General features: G+C 29.5%; 3 protein-coding genes across 4 annotated transcripts; 1 reads left to right on the top strand and 2 right to left on the bottom strand.

The window, feature by feature from the left end:
• The first annotated feature begins 1226 nt into the window (after positions 1 to 1226).
• GOX3 (Aldolase-type TIM barrel family protein) lies at positions 1227 to 5619 on the top strand. Of its 2 annotated transcripts, none has more exons than XM_012216734.3 (12): positions 1227 to 1384; positions 2269 to 2444; positions 2662 to 2786; positions 3260 to 3306; positions 3480 to 3557; positions 3864 to 3988; positions 4132 to 4198; positions 4283 to 4345; positions 4436 to 4505; positions 4632 to 4732; positions 4995 to 5099; positions 5222 to 5619. In XM_012216734.3, exons 2-12 carry the CDS (start codon positions 2308 to 2310, stop codon positions 5405 to 5407), a joined length of 1104 nt encoding a protein of 367 aa, XP_012072124.1. In that variant the 5' UTR covers positions 1227 to 1384; positions 2269 to 2307; the 3' UTR covers positions 5408 to 5619. The 2 variants fall into 2 exon arrangements, with proteins under 2 accessions (XP_012072124.1, XP_020534968.1); XM_020679309.3 differs by lacking the exon at positions 1227 to 1384 and adding an exon at positions 1444 to 1513.
• A 2979-nt stretch (positions 5620 to 8598) lies between these two features.
• On the bottom strand, positions 8599 to 10615 carry LOC105634005 (protein TIFY 5A). The gene is made up of 3 exons (XM_012216733.4): positions 10426 to 10615; positions 10163 to 10259; positions 8599 to 8978 (listed from the first exon to the last, which is right to left on the bottom strand). The coding sequence occupies exons 1-3, from the start codon at positions 10515 to 10517 to the stop codon at positions 8760 to 8762; spliced, it is 408 nt and encodes a 135-aa protein (XP_012072123.1). The 5' UTR covers positions 10518 to 10615; the 3' UTR covers positions 8599 to 8759.
• Positions 10616 to 15730: 5115 nt separating this feature from the next.
• Positions 15731 to 16617, bottom strand: LOC105634004 (protein TIFY 5A). Its single transcript, XM_012216732.4, has 3 exons — positions 16454 to 16617; positions 16228 to 16354; positions 15731 to 16118 (listed from the first exon to the last, which is right to left on the bottom strand). Exons 1-3 carry the CDS (start codon positions 16525 to 16527, stop codon positions 15888 to 15890), a joined length of 432 nt encoding a protein of 143 aa, XP_012072122.1. The 5' UTR covers positions 16528 to 16617; the 3' UTR covers positions 15731 to 15887.
• Between the last annotated feature and the right edge of the window lie 3101 nt (positions 16618 to 19718).

Raw genomic sequence — 19718 nt, 5'->3', positions numbered from 1 at the left:
TTTGCCAAATTGGGTCTTGATAAGCAAAACAAAATGCATTTATTTTACCTTCACCCCATTTGATAAAATTAATTTATTATCCATTTATATTTACTTAACTCCTTGCACATGGCCATGCATTATCTTAGCCATAAGATAGAGGACTGAATACTCTTATCTTTGCTGAATTTTGTGAGGCAGCTAAGCTATCCCAAATCTCCATCACCTGCAAATAATTGTCATTTTATGTCCAAGCATGTGAATAATATCAACCAGTCAATACACAGATGGGCCTATCCAATTTCCTACATTGAAATTTTGTATTTGATTGGTTATTAATTATCATAATTCTGGATAATTATTTATTATAAAATTAAAATCACTCAGCAATTTTCATGTGACCCAGTGCAGAATTGCTTTTGTTTTGCATTTCTTGACCTCCAAAAACTGGAGCAATTGCCTACTTGTTATGCATTAGTTATTCTCATATTTCATCAACCACAACTTAGAAAGAGATTGTCAACTAGTAACTCCTTGTTTTCCCTCATCTAATTACTCATTTCATCTTAATATCATTATTAAAAAATGTCATAAAAGCTTATTTTACATATATATAAAGACTAAAGAATTTGCAAATTCACAGAAAAGGAAAATTTCTGATACTAGAGCAAGAAAATAAATTGTCTTATCAACTAAATTGTATTTTTGGGGATATTGACAGTGACCCTTTCCATCTTTTTGCATATCCAAATAATATTCTCAATTAAAGTGTTGTATCCTTAACATCTGCACTAGTTAATCCTTTCGAATTAGAACATATTGTGTAAATTAATTATTTTAATAGCAATTAATATAGTTATTTACTAGCGTTTCATCGTCAAAGAGAGAGTAATGTTGTATAATTCAGAGTCTCAAACTCTAAATATTGATATTGATACTACATTATCGAACAATAGAAAAGATAGATATGCTTTTTTGACTTCATCCAAAATGTTAAACATTCTTATTGCATTAATGCACAATAATAAATGTATACATGTATGACAATATTCTCAGTACAAAATAAATTAAAAAAAGAAAAAAGAATGAGCATTGTGAAGTGATAATCCAACAAAATTGCTCTCCACACAAGTCTCAAATTTCCATGAAACAGATTTGGCTACAAATACTCACCTTGAAAAACTAATCCTTCCAGCTCTCTCTGTGACTCATCTCTCTCATTTGATCCCCACCCTTTTTGTCTTTTTGTCCATTTTTTAATATTTCTCCGCATACCTTATTTGTTTTCTTGCGTATCACTTTTGAGCTCCAGACTTCCTCGTGTCTCTCTCCAGCATTATATTCACTCTTTCTTTCATTAGCTCTTTCCATTTTCTCCCTCTCCTATTGGTAGAGTTTGGCCAAGGTCTGTTCTTTCTTCTCTTTCTCGCTTCACTCTTATATTACTTTTTCTTTATATATATTTTGATGTTTATATTTCCTCAATTACCTCCCATGTTGTGGGGCTTTTACCTTTTGCTGTTTAATCTTATTGGTCTGTGAGTTTACTATCATTTGGGTCTGAACTGACAGTTCGGGTTTTTGTAATCTTCATTAATCATGTTATACTTTGTTGTTGAATTCGTTATTTGACTCGCATGATTTAACTGTTAACTATTGATGGTTTCTTCACGTGGGTATTCATCAGAGTCGATGATATTCGGTTTCTAGTTTTGTTTTCCTTATCTATAGGATTTAATTTCACATAATTGTGATTTTGCTGTTTGATTTATTCAAATTCTAACAATTCACAAGCTTATAACATATTCTTCTGGAGTGTAAGCTGTAAACCCCTGAGCTTAACCAAGCTACTCTTTTTCTTTATCTAAACAGAGTTCTTGTATTGGATTTTAATTTAATATAATCTATAAAGTGTCATCCGCTATCAAGATACGAGACATGTAGGAGAATCCTTCTCCTTTAGTTATTGGAGGATTCTTGAATCTTGCATTCGCTAACTAAAGCAGCTCATTTAGTGCAATTACAGGGGACTTCGAATTTTCTTTTATTACGTTTTCTTTTCTGGTAGAATTTTCCCATGTGTAATTTCCTGTTTCCTTCTTAACTTTTTTTATGGATAGTTTCTTATTCTTTTATCTTCCTTCAAAAATTTCATATTGGATTCCATTATTCACAAGTATCATTGTCTTTGAAGTACACTTATGAGATGCTATATGTGATTATGTTCATATTCTGTGTGAAATAGAAGTGATACTCATAAAATCACTTGGAATATTCTTTTTTTTTCAGAAAATATTGTGTTAAGGTACAAATAATCAATTTGGAAAGATGGAGATAACCAATGTTATGGAATATGAGGAAATTGCTAGGCAGAAATTGCCAAAGATGGTTTTTGACTACTATGCATCAGGAGCAGAAGATCAGTGGACTCTCAAGGAGAATCGCAATGCTTTCTCTCGAATTCTGTGAGCTCATTCATATTCCCGTTTAAATAATCGTGGCTATTCTTTTGGTTTTGATTATATCAAACAATTCATAGACATATTTTAACATTTTTGTGAAGGTTTTGCTTAAGCAATTCTTAAGTTGTCTGCTACTTTTTTTTTTTACCTTATATCAAGTGCTCTATCTTACTTCAGATTTAATCTTGGTGTGCTCATTCTATATTTTTCCCTTAAATAGATTTCGACCCCGCATTCTTATTGATGTGAGCAAGATTGACATGACCACAAGTGTCTTGGGCTTCAAAATTTCCATGCCTATCATGATTGCTCCAACAGCCATGCAAAAAATGGCTCACCCTGAAGGTATATGCTCCTATCTTCAATTACTTGGTTTTCTTTAAGTGGAATTGATTGAATACAAACACATGTAACATATGAATTGATTTCTTAGTGTATTAACTCGTACATTCATGTCTACATATCTGGACTTCCTGGCACGTTAAGGCATAAAAGGATATGAGCATGAAACCCAGGATAATCATGACCAGGAAAGTTGAATGTTTATAAGATATCCCTGAAAAAAACAGGCCTAATTAACACTTAGAGCAGAAGAACCCAGTACACAGCTTTCTGTGCTATGCTAGCTTCAGCATGAAGTGTCAAATATGGTTTCAAAAAACTGATCGTTGAAAAATTAGGCGTTATGTTATTCTTCAGTTGATAACAAATTCCTATTGAGTTCTCTTTTTCCTTCCTCTGTTCTATTACTGGCCACTGAACATGGAAAAGGAAAAAAAAAAGAGTGCTTCTGATTGGGAATTGATATATCATTGCAGGAGAGTATGCCACAGCAAGGGCAGCTTCAGCAGCTGGCACAATTATGGTCTGATTTTTCTCACCTTATCTTTTGTACATTTAAAATTTTGAAAAGTTTGTTCATAATACTAGTTTTTATTAGCAAACTGCAGTAGCCTGCTTGGCTCAGAGTTGTTAATGTACTTTGAATTGGTATTTTTCTGTGCCTAATTCAGTTGATCTTTTTTTTTTGTGTCTCAGACATTATCCTCATGGGCTACTTCCAGTGTAGAGGAGGTTGCTTCAACTGGGCCTGGCATTCGCTTTTTCCAGCTCTATGTGAGTTTGAGAAATCATTTTTCTGTTTCTTATCAGTTTTTGTTGCTATTTTCATCAGCATTATGACTGTAAATTAATATAGACAAATACTTTTACCTTTTTTCTACAAAAACTGTTTCAGTTACTAATTTTCTGGTGATATGAAAGTTGGAAAAAAAAAAAAAAAGAAAAGTATTCCATTCCCACAAGCAGGCCTCTGCAATTCATAACATATTATAGTATAATCTGTATGGTTGAAATGTTTTATAATTGCATTATCCTTGAGAGTTGACTTAATTCTGTCCCTTTTATTTTCTTATCATTCAGGTCTACAAAGACAGGAATGTTGTAGCTCAGCTTGTGAGAAGGGCTGAGAGGGCTGGTTTCAAGGCTATCGCCCTCACTGTGGACACTCCAAGACTTGGCCGGAGAGAAGCTGATATCAAGAACAGGTGAAAATCTTAAATATATAATAAAAATGTTCAGAAATATTTACACAGGTTTCTTGTTAGGTAATTTAGAATAATCAAGGTCAACTAAATTTAGTTCGCTATTTTATAGGAAGTGCATAATTTTTCAATGTATTTTATCACAGATTTACCTTGCCACCATTTTTGACTTTGAAGAATTTTGAGGGCTTGAATCTTGGCCAAATGGACAAGGTATGGCTGATTGACTAAATTTAGGATACCATTTTTCTGTGTATTGCTTTTATGTTCTTGAGTTGAGGTTTATTGACTCTGCAGGCTGATGATTCTGGACTAGCTTCATATGTTGCTGGCCAAATTGACCGGACACTTAGCTGGAAGGTAGGGTTCCGTAAAATGATTTTTACATTCTTGAGCTGAGGACATAAACATGATCTTTTTGTTAAATTTCTTCTTCGGCAATTTGGACAGGATGTGAAGTGGCTTCAGACAATCACATCATTGCCAATCCTGGTTAAGGGTGTCCTTACTGCTGAGGATGGTAAGAATACTAACAAATTCTTCTTCCACCATACAGTAAGATAGAGGAGCAAAAAAAAAAAAAAAAAAAAAAAAAAGTGAAATTCTTAAAAATCCCTCGATATTCATATTTTGGTAATTGGTGCAGCAAGACTAGCCATACAGAATGGAGCTGCAGGAATCATCGTCTCCAATCACGGAGCTCGCCAGCTTGATTATGTTCCTGCAACTATTATGGCTTTGGAAGAGGTATGAATGTTGGTTCTTGTAAAATTAATTTATTCCAATTGCAAGTAATTTTAACAAGTTCAAGAACATTCACCAATTTTGGAGATTATCATCTTTAAATCCTTTTTCTTTTTCCTTGTAATTACTTATTTTCTCCTTGAAATTGAAACCTTTTTTACTTTTTCAAAAATAATAACTGAAATAACCTCCTCTTTAATGGTTATGTGTCTTTGCTTATACTGAAACTTCCAATGTTTACATTATGGATGCAACTGAATTACAGGTTGTGAAAGCTGCACAAGGCAGAGTTCCTGTTTTCCTTGATGGTGGAGTTCGCCGCGGAACAGATGTTTTCAAGGCATTGGCACTAGGAGCATCTGGAATATTTGTAAGTACATATAGTCCTAACTAGTAAAACCAATAATCTAACTCATCAATCTCGTCTTTTTTTTTTTTTTATAATTGGGATATAAATAATCTTACTTTTCATACATTATTTGAAAATTTCAGATCGGAAGGCCAGTGGTATTCTCATTGGCAGCAGAAGGAGAAGCTGGAATCAGGAAAGTATTGCAGATGCTTCGCGAGGAGTTTGAGCTAACAATGGCATTAAGTGGTTGCCGTTCACTCAGGGAGATCACCCGTAACCACATCGTGGCCGACTGGGACCTTCCTCGCCCTGTTCCCAGGTTATAAGCAGTCTGCCTGTCATTAGAATCCACCCACATATATGAGATTTTAAGGGTTGATCAAACATTTCAAAGAATTTGAACTTTTTTATTGTGACAATCAATAGTATTTCTATGAATGGCCAGCGTTCTTGTATATTCTTTTATTCCAAACTAGCTGATGCACAAGCCTCATTTTATATTACTTGATCAGCATTGTTATGCTTTCAAGGTGCAGAATTGAGTTCAGTTCCTGTTTGGTGAGCAAGAAAATAGGATATAGAATTGTGTCATACATTTTGTAGTTTTCTCTAATTATGAGGTGTTTAACTTATCCACATTACTTAGATGTATTTGAAATCTTAACCTTAATTATTTACAGAAAAAAAAAACTATTTTATAAATAATATTTGAACCTTCATAGATTGCCAGAATGATCCGCCATTGTTCTGCTCTGCTTGCAAACTTGCAGTTGGTGTTCGGACGAAACCCATATAGGAACGATACCTGAAACACACAAGCGCAGTCCATGCGTGTAGTAGTTGTTGCCTTCCTGTCGTTTGGGTAATACCTGTGGGCTTTTGAGCAAAATTATCCGAACGGTGTAGAGGACATGTTAATTTCTTGGATAGATTTAATGGCCATTTTGTGTTTGGGTTCGCTTCGCTCGTAGGGTTTGTAGTGCTTCTGATTTATTGGGCCTTTTTTTTTAAATCAAATTATTCAACCGACAAGAACTACATGTCGGCCGAAGTAATAAGTGCAGCAAGCAGTTGAAGCACTTACTTGATATAAAGTGACTCGTCGTTTGAGAAAGATGACTGGAGAGAAACAGGTGTGAAGTGACAAGTGTTTAGTCTGTTTTTTATTAAGAAACACTGATAAAGCAAGGTAATCGTGTATTTTATGTTTGAAAGGTAATAAAAGTAGACAATATGAGAAACCAACAAAAAATTAAAAAATTTAAACCCTTCCTTCCCCTTCAATTTGGTGGGTTCAGAAATGAGGTGTTTTGGGTTTTTTAACCTAACAAATGATCATGAAATTACCTTCTAATCCAAATCCTCTTCTCCAAAAACCTTTAAAGAATCCATCCAAACCAAACCCTTTAATATAAATAATTGGCAGATTGAAAGTTTCCTGTTCATAGCAAATAAAATTAGCCGTAAATGCGGTGTGCTTCTGCTCATTCAATCCCCATTAGTTAAATCAATTACCTAGTATTAACTAACTTAATATTAGTAATGGAGTAATTCAATTGATTTTGGCATCCACAGAACGACCATATCAACAATTCAGTTGTTAGGTTTCAGACAAAGTGAAATTAATCATTTAAAACATTTTATTGGCGGTTATATATACCTTTGAAGTCACAATTAATGGATATCAAGATAGGTGCCAATTCAACTAAAACTATCATATGCCATTAAAAAAAAAAAAAAAAAAAATACTATTTTCTGAAAAAAAAAAACTTATTTTTCTTGGGTTTACTGCTTTTCACCTTTATATGTCTTTATATATTTGGTATCTGCGAGTTTTGAAAGTGTTTTTCATGAAATTATACTGTCAAATATTTTTATTATTTCATTTATTTTTTTTAAAAAAATGTCATTTTCACTATTTTCTGCTTTTCTTGCTGTCAAGTGTTATCACATGTCTAACAAACAGGCAGCTTCGTGTATGTTTTTTGTGGATTGTTTGTGATGAAGAAGATGCAGAAAATAAGCATACGAGGATGGGAAGTTTCGTTGTAACCATTTGGCAACGCAAAACTCATAAGAGCTGAAAGTAACCGCTCAATGCATGCAGTTTCCGTGACATAGAGTTTTTGAACATTAAAAAATTGACATCTTTTTATTTAATTACAAAATATTGAAGTTGCATCTTCTCTTTCAAAAGGAAATGTTTTCATCAGATATAATCAATTGTTATATTTTGAAATTAGAAAAATAATATATTTAAAATTTATTTTTCTTACAGAGGCATATATAATCTGTGTAGATGTGCAGAGGCATAAAGAAATCAGTGTTGAAACTTGAAGGACACCATACCAAACAGTTGTCAAATTGGGAATTTTGTGGAGCTCTAGCTGTGCTTCTAAGATAATTATTAGCATCAAATCAGATTTAATAGTATATTATCCTTATTTGACGGACCCAATCGTGAGGATCACGATCTGCATGATTTTTATTTGGAATGGCATGAGAATTTGATGAGATTTCACACATAAAATGATATAAACACAACAATATTTTTCACATGTCTTTGTAAAAATTAAAATCACAATTATATGGGTGTAAATGACAATACTAAATTTGACTTTAAAGAAAAATGTTTTAGTAATTTTAGTAATTATGTCTAATCATAAAAGTTAAGAGGCACATTTTTGGTGAGTGTGGAAAACGTATACCAATGTTGAATAATAATGTCAGTCCAAGAGGCTTCTTTAGTACTTTTTCCTTTTTTTTTTTTTTTTTTTTTTTTTTTTTAAAATGTTGGGGAAGTAGACAACTTTAGACTTGCCCTTATCTAGATGTTGAATTATAACGGATCACTACCCAAGATTTTGTGCTTTCAAGACTCAATCATACCTTCATTTCTTACTTTCAAGACTCAGTCATCAATAGAAATCTTATACCAATTGGACTTGAGATTTCATTATAAAATTGCTTTTAATTGGGTATTTCAATATAAGATTATTTATTGGCTATTTCCACGTGGAAATACTTATTTATCACCAAGTCAGTAATTAATTGTCATTTAAAAAAACTCTCGTAATTTTTTATTAATTTGTGTTTCTTATTTTTAAATGAAAATTATACATTGCACTAACTAAAGTTATGAGATTAGTTGATACATGAGCAAGCTCATACGTCAACTGTAGTTAATCAAGTTACACTCTCTCAAAATGGTTATATTTTGTTATACATAAATAACAAAATATTATTAAAAAAGAATAAATGTATCCGCCTAATTCACGTTAACACATTTTATAATTATCAAGTTCAATTTATTTTATTAATTTATTAGAAAAAATTTAATTTATTTAAGCAACTAACCTAAGCCAATAAGCCTCTCAATACACTCAAATCTAACATGAAAAAATTAATGGAAAAAACCTAAAAGAAATATACAAAATAGATAAAAAAAAATCAAACATAATGTTTCTTATCGAGATAAAAGAAATAAACACTAATCATGTTATTCTGGAACATAATATCATCATCAAATAATCAACAAATTGATTAATAAATGCATACATATAATGTATTAATTATTATATACAAGCCCCATCAGAAATGTAACCCTTTCAGGAGAGAAGGATTAATTAACGCCTAGAGATAATCCTTTATATATAATCATGTATATATCATCAAAAGCTAGCCTTCATGGTTATAAGGAGAGGTTGCATGAATCCTATGGTTCCTCTTCTGGAGGAACCTTTGGATTGATCTCTTCATGGAAAGACCTGCACTAGGCCTACACAGCTGAGATGGCAATTTCTGAGAAGCTGTTTCCGAGCTGCAGGTCGGGGTTCCCACTGGGCTTTTTAGCTTTTCTTCCATTTCCCGACTCGCCAACAGCAAAATTGCTCTCGCCTGTAATTATATGAACAAAACTAATTATTCCTAATATTTTCTATATTATGAAATTGATACTTAATAATTACGTTTTATTTGCTTTTTTTTTTTGATGTCCCAAAATATTTGCAAAGTGTCTAAATTTATACACGTAAACAATTATTTTTTTCATAATAATATTTATTATTGTTCATTAAATGAATGACTTTTATTAACATCTTAATGAGTTATTAAAGGTAAAAAAGGACAAATAACTTTTATTGACTAAATTTTTAATATACGTGTTTTGTTAAATCATAACAAAACGAGACGGAAAGAGTATAACCAGTAATAAAGCAGAAAAATAAAATTTTAAATAAATAAGACATGAAAAACTCATGCATTTGTATTAATATAAAGTCAAATGTCAAACACTGCGTCTTGCATTATTCAAATCATGAAAGTTCGATGAAACTTGAAATGTCACTGACTTTATATACACCGACCAAGAACTTGTCGGCATCGGCCTCTTTTATTTTATTTTTTATGAGAAATTAATTTGTTGAATTTAATTTTTCTTTTCTTTAATATAAAGAATATGTGTACCCAAAGGGGGTAATTAATTACCTTACTCTGATAAAGAAAAAAACTCATTTCAATATTGGCCGTAACTTAATAAGCCAAATCAAAATTTATAGTTCGAGTCGATTCAGATTCAAAAGAAAAGAAAAATACACCTAATCATATTAGAATCAAATATGAAAAAACTATTTTAATTATTATGTTTTTAAATTATTAATTAAATATGTAAAGTTGATTTAGATTAATTCTTAAATTTACATTAAATTTTTGAAAGAAAAATATGTGAGATTAAAATCAAAATGATTGTACTGGAGTTTTTTTTTTCTTTAAAAAAAAAAAAAAAAAAAAAAAAAAAAAAAAAAAAAACATAAACGTTGAAACCATGAGATCTAGGAACCCTGCTGGAATCGAAACGGGCACCGAACCGATGGTTCGGTTAATAGTCACTTCAAGTTGAATCTAAAAATTTTTTGAACCGGCGGTTGAACGACTGAAACTGTCAGCTTATAAGTCAAGAAAACCAACAACTAGGAACAGTATCTTTAACCATTGACAGAGCAATAATGTATACGCATGTAAAATTATAAATATTAAACCAAGAAATAAGAAGAAGAAGACGAAAAGAGAAGCAAAACACCTACTTGAAGCTCAGTAACGTCACAAACGCAAACGCTCCCATTATAAAAAATAGTTAGCTGTTGCTTCTGCTGTGGGCTTTCACTACCTTCCTTCTCTGTCCTTCAAGAACAGAACAAAAATTCCAATTAATGCATGAAAAAGCAGAATAATTAAAAAAAAAAAAAAAAGAAAAACTGAACCTTTTAGCAAGCACGTTCATCATCAACAGAAAAAGAACCAAAAAAAAAAAAAAAAAGGAAGGAAAAAATGAAAGAAAGAAACTTACGATATTGGTTGGTGATGGCGGTTGTCACGGTGGTGATGGTCGATATCAGAGAACGGAACAAGCCGGAGTTCGAGATTGCAGTTCCTTCTCATGTTTGATAGAATTAAGCAATTTAAAAAAGAGAGTAAAAGAAGGGGCGGTTTCTAAGTAATATAAATAAAATCATGAGTGTGTTTTGCATAATTGTGCAACGCGTTTGGTGTTATTATATATAAAAGGTGCAGTGTAGTGCAGTGGGTACAGATGCGGAATGTGTTTTGACAACTAATTAAGAAGAGGTTAATTAATTGTACGAAAAAAAAGAAATAAAAAGTTAATTAAACACGTAACGCACCTAATAGTAATTAGAAACTAACTAAGCTAAGCTAACTAGTTACGCACAATGTCATCAAGCGGAACAGAAACAAACGTTAATTTTATTCTGCACGTGAAACATACCTTCCTAATATTCCACTTCTAAGCTTTACCCAACAATCGCGACTAGTTTTGCTTTATTTGTTCTCTTCCTTTTATTTCTTCAATTTTTGCCATTTTTGGATTTTTGCACCGCTTCCAGTTCTTCATTATTCATGTTTTTGTAGATTCAGAAAGATAGTGAATTCGAGTCATAAAGTAAGTCACGTCTGAATCCTACGGATTTTTTGCAAGTTTAAGAATTTTGATCCATGAGAAAATACTTATCAAATGGGTAACTACAAAATTTCTGTCCAAAGAAAATTTAAAAATTTAAAATGAAGAAAAAAAAGAATTGTCATTTTTTTTTTAGAAATATAATTCATTAATAACAAAATCAAATATTACAAATACTCAATTAGACCAGATATAGAACTTACTATCATAATTAATAGAAAGTTTGCTGATCCTTCAACAACAAAAGAATTATTTATATTCTTTTAAATAATAAAACTAAAATTAAAAGAAACAATATAGGATTTTTCCGCTCGAAGATAATCTTGACCGATATAAATCTTTATAGTAGCAACTGATCCTTTAATTGATTTTGACGACAAAATAACTTCTCTGGACCTTCTATGCTTGGATTGTTTTTTCAAAAATATGACGTACACAGATGAGTTTAAGCCACTATGTATTAATAGTTTCAATGGAGAAACATGTTACATTATCAGACTCTATTAATCGAAGATACACATTAGTAAAACAATATCTAAATTCTACAACCAAATGAAATCAAATATCATATTTTTTTAAGAACAAACTTTCACAAAAAAAAAAGAATCAAACCCTCAATTAAGAAAGATCAAGAGAGCTTCAAATATGGAGAAAAAGCAACAATAACAAAAAAAAAAAAGAAAAAATAGATCTATTAAAAGAAAATAGATCTGAGTTCATTAAAAATAAATAAAAGATTAGAAGTGAGAAGAAAAAAGAAAAGTAGGGGGCTAACGCTGATTAACAACGCAGCCCAAATAAAAATTAGAGTTAGATAAATCGGAGAAAAAAAGATGAGAGAGAAACCGTGGACTTATGTGAAATTCCTTGAATGGTCAATTTTTACACGGTTAATTAAGATAAACATTAGGATGGGTTAATTACTATATTGTGCTATTAATTGGTCTAATAATAATAAGCTATATACTTATTACTTCTATAGTTCTATAGATATATTTGTGGGAGTTTTTCCAATCCTACAACCTTGAAATAAATACATATAAATTTTTCAAGAGCATGACTCAGAGCAACTGACCTTTTACACAAAGTTCACAATTTAAATGTTTAAATAAGATAAATATGAAATATTAGGAAATTACAGGAGAAAATTATTTTTATTACATAAATCCTTTTGACTTTGATATATAAACTTTAAATATTTATATTTTAATCAATATATAAAAGTCTTCATTTATATATAAATAATTTTTATATATGTTATTGAGTTAGTAATTTTTTTCAAAAGAAATATGCATAAAAAACCCAGTTTGGGAAAAACATTTGGATGTTGGGATATGTTGGAATTTGTCTCCTACTTGTGGAATGTGAAATTGGGTGAATAACTAGCTAGTGGCCGTTAGGTCGTTAATTTATAATTATATATTAATTATTTATTCACCGTAACCTGTATGCTGTACCTTTCAAGGAAAATGGAGAAATTCATTTCATTAATAAAAAGACTTAAGTTCATTTAAAAAGAAAAGTATCCAATAAATATTTAAAAATTCAAATGTCCCACTCCCAGCAGAAAGAATACAATTACCGACATGCTATCCATAAATTGATTGGTCGCAATAAAAACACATTTACAAACTCAAACAAAAAAAAAAAAAATTGTTATTTTGATATTTTACTAAAGAGCTATACAATAATTTTATTTAAGATATGAATCTTAATTAATTTTCATTTTAATAAACTGATATATTCAAATTTAACCTAAAAAATAATTTCCTTGTCTTCGTTTGACAGTATAATATTATTATTAACTTTTTAAGATCCAAAAAAAAAATAATAATAATTAATTATTTAAAAAAAAAAAAAATCAAAGATGAATAGGTTGGCGACGGTCATTCGTTATACAATTAAAATCGGTGGCCTACCCTTTCATCTGTCTGCCGAAAGAAAAATAGAAAGAAACTTTTCTTTTATCATTTGTCGCATGTGAAAAATACTTTCTTTGTAGCATTTCTAATACTCTAGATGACAGATTGATGTTATTGACGGGTTATTTGAAAAAAATTTTAGTAAAGGTTTTTCTTAAAATATAAAATAACTAATAAGAATATAGTTATTTTCATATTATTTAATATTTAAATGAATATATTATAAAAATAAATATTAATTAAATTTTATAATATAATTAAATAGTTATTTTTTTTAGTAAAGTTATTTTTTATATCTAAATATTTATGGATAATATGACTTTTTAAAATGTTATTTTAAAATAATTTTAATTATTACTAGTATAACTACTAGCTAATATGAAAAAAAAGTTTGAAATTGAAAATTTTAAAATATAAACTGACTGAGACTGTTACGAATTATCCATATTATTTAAAATTTTTACCGAATTAATTTTGCCAAATTATTAGACACAAATTAGTGAGAGGAAATAATAATAAAAATGATGTTTTAAGTGGTTTTAATTTTATGGGACACAATATAAGTTTTATATTAGGCATGTCTGTTGTCTAGTGTATTTTAAGCATGTAAGAAATTAATTTTAAAGATTGAGCTATACATATGTTCAAAGACCTTATTTTCAATTTCAAAGGAGAGCAATAATATGAGAGGATGACATCCGAATTTCTAAGTAAAAAAATATATTAATCATATGAATTTCGAAGGTATTTTATAAAATCACACTTGCTTATAATTGACAAATATTTATCTAAAATTTTTATTTTTACTTGAATTAAATTCTTATCAAAATTTGTAAATTAATTCAAAGATAAAAAACCTATTTAAAAAAAAAAAAGACGATATATTAAGAAAATTGACATATTTACCTAATTAGATGGGAGATATAGATTTGGAGATATTTAAAATTTGGTATTAGCTATCAATATCTACTCATATCACATGTTGTTTACCAATTCTATAAGGATTCGTATCCACCAGATTATAATTACCACATAATTAAAAATTCAGGCTTTAATTAAATTCCATGATTAGGTAAATAAAAGCTTTAAAGATGGTAGGCAATGTTGGACCGAAATTTTGGCGGGCTATCACGAGCCCCCACATGCATCTGTGGGGCGTGGATTGCACGTATCAGTCACGTGATAGAAAATAATGCTTTCTGTCCTCTAAAAATAATTTCTATAAAATCTTCTTTCGTTATTATGTATTTTTCATTTGATTTAACTTTTTTTTTTGAGAGGAAAATGAAAAAATTTCATTAATCACATCATTTCATTTAACTTCTTAGTAGGACTTAATAAATTATTCTGTTTTTATTGTTAACATACAATTTAAAATATTATTAGTATTCAGGAATAATGTATTACACGCAATTATTTTATTTTCATATCAATTATGCAAATTTTAATATATAAATATATAATTTTAACCAAAAAAATAAAAAAATAAAAAGATAGAAGCTATAGAAAGTTCAAATTTGTATATATGAATTAATTTGCAGTCTGCCAATCAAGCAATAACATCCATTCCAATTCTCAAACTCGTCTCTGTACATCCAACGTTCCATTGAAAGGTTTTAAAGTATGTTAGGTGCCAAATAAGTATTAAATTCTTAATCCCCTTTAGAACTTTAAGATAAATAAATAATACTAAAACATTGAATATTGATTCCATGACTAAGACTGAAACTGCATGATTCCCATGATCTGGTAATGTCTCCATTTCTCTGACAATAAATTAAAATTATATAGTATATCAGAAATTTCAGATTACACAAGCTTAATGTGCATTTAAGCAGAGTCATTATTTATTTTATAAAAGGTGAATTGGTCGAAATAATATTATGGATAAGTAATTCAAATTAACGATCTGTCCGCATAAGTTTTCAGTTATCAGCAATTTTTATGATTAAAATATAAACATAGTGACCGGTGCTAGAATTGTCTAGTCGGTAGTGACAACGGAAGCCTTGACCAACTTCTTATACGTGTGGAAAAGGTTTTTAAGGCTGGACTCTGTTATGCATGAATGTCTACTAGACTTCTATTAAATGTGATTTATTTTTTTGATTTACTTGCCTAATGCATGTTAATGAATCCATTCCACATGACTTCTTCAAAGCTACGTAATTTACATTCATTTTTTTTTTTTATCAAATTGAAAGTGATTTCTTATTTTCATACATGCATATGGATAATTATTTTATTCATCACTATAGCCACTTCCTTTTGAGTTATTCGTTGACAAGTAAATAACATGTACCCACCAAAGTACAAATAAAAAAAATGATACTGAAGACTGATTAGTTATTCATCACTTATTTTCATACGTGCACACGTTACGTTTGGGTATTGGTTGGGCTTCAAGGTTTCCTCTATTGATGATATTGAAGACTGATTAGTGACAATTGGGCTTGAATGGGCTGGGCTTAAATATCTCTCTTTCATTTTGCTTAATATCAAAACTTGAAAGTGCAGACAATCTGATATTTTTCACCTCCCTCTCTCTTATAAACAAGTAGGTCTCCTAAAAACAAGCTTGTCACGTTAAATAAACCTAATCTGGTTACAAGTAATAAATTAAAGTTTATCATCTAGTTTAATAGCGTTTAATACTAATACTTCCACTAAAATTAGCGAATAATTAGCTAATACTGTTGAATATGGCCTTCAAAAGCTAATCTAGCATAATCTTTTTCAAATAGAAAATCGACTTAATATTAAAGATGCATAAATAAATAAATAAATAAATGTGTAATTACACATATATAATAAAGGATAATGCAAGCTTTAGAATCCTTGATTACTCTAAATGTGCTAATGAACTATTGTTTCGTTACGAAAATTGAAAAAATTTGCAGTTAAAGTCCATCAACCATCCAGCCTATATTCGCGTCTTCCATTTATATTGTACGGATATGTTGCTTGGATCCGATGATTTCTCTTCTGAAGGAATCTTTGCAGCGATCTCTTCATCGATAGACCATTGTTCGGACTGTAAACCGGAGATGACAATGTCGGCGATGTCGGTTCCGGCGATCCACTCGCGCTTCTTATTTTATCATCCATTTCTCTACTGGCCAGCATCAGGATATTTCTAGCCTGCATATACATACATACATATATATTACCAAAAACATTAGCAAATTTTAAACAATTCCAATAAATAAAAGATATATTAATCATATTTTGATTAACAATGTTAATGTACCTGTAACTCTGTAACATCACAAACGCAAATGTTGCCATTGTAGAAAATAGTTAACTTTTGCTGCTCCTGCTGAAGCTTTCGTTGTTGTTGTTCTTCATCTTGTGGGCTTTTATTGGACTCATCCACACTTTAATCATCAAAAAAAGAAAATTCAAAAAAGTCAGAAAATTTCAATTTATCATTAAAGAAGAAATAAAGATTTCAAAAGAAAGATGAGTAAACTTACAAATATCGGCGGTGGTCGTCATCGGAATCGGGGAACGGAAACAAACGGAGTTCAAGATTGCAGTTTCTCCTCATGTTTCCTTGTTATTATATTGGAGATCTAAAAGCAAACGAAGAGAGAAATACACAAATAGAAGAGATGTGAGTTTGGAATTTGGAAGAAAGAGACGGAAATGGATATATATATAGAGGGTGCATGAATAGAACGTTTTTTTGAATGAATGGCTCAAGGGTGTGAAGTGGGTGGGGGCCACAAAGATTAGCTCATCGACAGCCAGTAAACGATAAACACGTAACGCACTTTCCCGTTTAATAATCACGTGGAAAATGCTCTTTTTCTATTTTCTTACTTGCGGCGGGTAAAGTGAAGCACAAGAACCGCCACGGCGCACCCGTTTTTATTTACTTATTTTCTTTTTATTTTTCAACTGCTTTCTATTGTTAATTAATAAAATAATAGCAATATAATAGTATTCAATCATGCACGTGATTTATGTTTATAATCTATTTTTGTAATCCATATGGAAACGTGGTTTCACTTTTTCAATTTTATTTCTTTAACTGGCTTTGTGATTATACTACTTTAAATTAATTGTCGGCTTGGCCCTTTTTTTTTTTTAATTTCACAGAAAAACCCAACTGCTTTTCTTGTTATTATGATTTTTTTTTTTTAATCCAAGGGAACTATCTACTTTTAGAAAGTAAAGACACGTGGAATTTTTGTTCAAATCATTGGTACTCCATCCATTCATAAAAAGGAACAAAACAGGACTAATTAATTTCGATACACTTTAATTTTTCTTAGTTGATATATACTTTCATTTTATATTAATATAAGAATATAATAATATTTATATTTTTTATTCATTAAGAGCCTCAACATATTGAAATAACATAATAAATTATATAATAAAGTTTTCTAAAAAAACTTACATAATTGGGTAAAAAATAGTTTATGTTTTAATCAATTGTTTATTTCAAGATGATTAATAATTTTATATTTTATTGATAAAACTGCACACTACATAAAGGAAAAATATTATATGAATATAAAATATTTTAAGATGATTATAAAATATTACTCCCTTTATTCAAAAACATGAGTCGTTTAAAGTTGTTATACGTTGATTAAGAAAATAATTAATTTTTTAAAGCAAAATGGTCCATTAATTTTACTAGATTACTCCTTAAAAAATTATAGAGATAATTATTTTAATAGTATAAATATTATTATTTTTCAGTCAATTTGCTCATTTTTTTATGAGATTTGATTTTTTTTTTATCAAATTTAAAGTATTATCGAATATAATCTAAAAATTCAATCTTAATTAGAATACAATAATACTAATTGAGAAATTAATGATTATGAATTATGACGATGATACAGTTTAATTTAGTTTGGCGGTGCACTGAATAGGAACATGGACTCGGAAGCTTCATCTTCTTGGAATTTGGCTGGCAAAAGCAAATTCATGATGAGGCAGTTTCTTGAATATTAGTCTCTCTCCTAGAAATTTTCATGAAGCAACTTAGCCACGCATAACAATTTCTAAGGAAATTTCGTTTTTCTTTCAATATTATAAATAAATCTTCTCTTAATTAATTCTACACAACAAATAATACTACTCCATAATTTATTTGCATGAATTATGTAATTAATTAGAATTAGCAAATGATTCCGTTCCCACGTTTATTAACATTAGCATTAATAATAATTAAAAATTTCTCACATGGAAACCAAACCAGACTAGAAAAAGAAATTAAAAATTTTTCACGTGAACCAAACAGCCGAGCAGGCTGTGTTTGTGGGGTTTGTTTTTGGAAAATGAAGAGTTCATTTCATAAACTGGATGGCCTACTTGCTTTTCTGGTATTGGGAGAAGAAAGATAACCTCTGATGCTCTTTATTTAACAAACGTGATTAATGTGTGCATTGCTTACCCATCACATGCTTATGGATCATGTCTAGGGCATGGAAAATGACTAGCTGGGTTTTGAACTTTTCATCCAAGATTCAAAAGATTATCTATTTTCAAAGTAAAATACAATGAAATTGTTTCTATATAAGAGTTTTATTTTTATGGACTAAAACAAAAATACAAAGGTAGAAACAAATAAAAAACAGTAAAAAAATTGTAATTTATTTATGGGTTTTAATCAATTCATTTTCTGTGTCGTTTCTGCGTAGTGATGTTTTAAAATATATATTTATGAGGTTCGTAGTTTTTTAAGACTAATTAGTACCATAACAAACATACGGACGGACACAAAAAAAAAAAAAAAAAAAAAAAGTCCATTGCTTATTTGAATTTCAAGTATGTATTTTATTTTAATTAAATAGAGATAACATAATACATAAATCACAGACCTAATTCAATGTCTTAATTATATAAATAAATCCAAATTGAACAGTTTTGATCATTGAAGCAAGCATTGTGGCACGTTGATGATTACTAATTTGATTTGATGTTTACTTCCTTAAAGACGGAAAAAAATAAAAACCGTAAAGTAGGCATTGAAGTTGAATTTCAATATATTTCTTTGCAAGAATATAAATTCACCTTATGAATTCGGTTGTCTTATTTTAAGAGACTTATTGAAATCTTAAAATTATGAATTTTAAAAATATTGCACACCTTCCCATACAAGTAACAATAATTCTTTAAAATTTTTAAGTTTTATATATAAAATATTGATTTGTGTAGTTCAAACATTTTAAAAATAATAATTATTAAATTTCATTTAATTTTACAAATTAAAATATTTCAATAAAGTAATTTCACCTATTAGATTGTTTAATTAATGAATCTTATAAGTCAAAATTTCTTGAATTAAAATAAAAATTAAAGATCATTACAAAATTAACGAAACGTAAAAATGAATTTATGTATTGAATATCACAACCTTTTCTCCATTTTTGTTGAAAATGAAAATTCATAGGGCCTAAACAATTTCAAGTCATCTTATTTGGCATATTTCTCGACGAAACTCTGCCAAGAAAAAAATATTACGTTTTCGTATGTAAGATTTCAATGAAAAAGATTCTATATGATCAAAGAACTTTGTCCGTTTAATTATTTTTGTTCTAGTAAGACAAGAATATTTAATAACAAAAAATACAGCCAAATAGTGGAAATAAATTTGACTGTTTCAGAAAAAGAATTCCAAGCTTTGACTTGGACATATCGTAAGTCTCTTTTGTTGTTCACATGTGTGCTTTAATGCTATGTGTTCTTAAAGTTTACTCAGTAAGTCAGCTAAACTAT

This window comes from Jatropha curcas, chromosome 11 (genome assembly GCF_041381405.1).
Source record: "Jatropha curcas cultivar XTBG-Jc1 chromosome 11, XTBG_Jcur_1.0, whole genome shotgun sequence".
Taxonomy (NCBI): domain Eukaryota; kingdom Viridiplantae; phylum Streptophyta; class Magnoliopsida; order Malpighiales; family Euphorbiaceae; genus Jatropha; species Jatropha curcas.
Note: the sequence above shows the minus strand (reverse complement) of the source record. Positions and strands in the feature narration are given on the sequence as shown.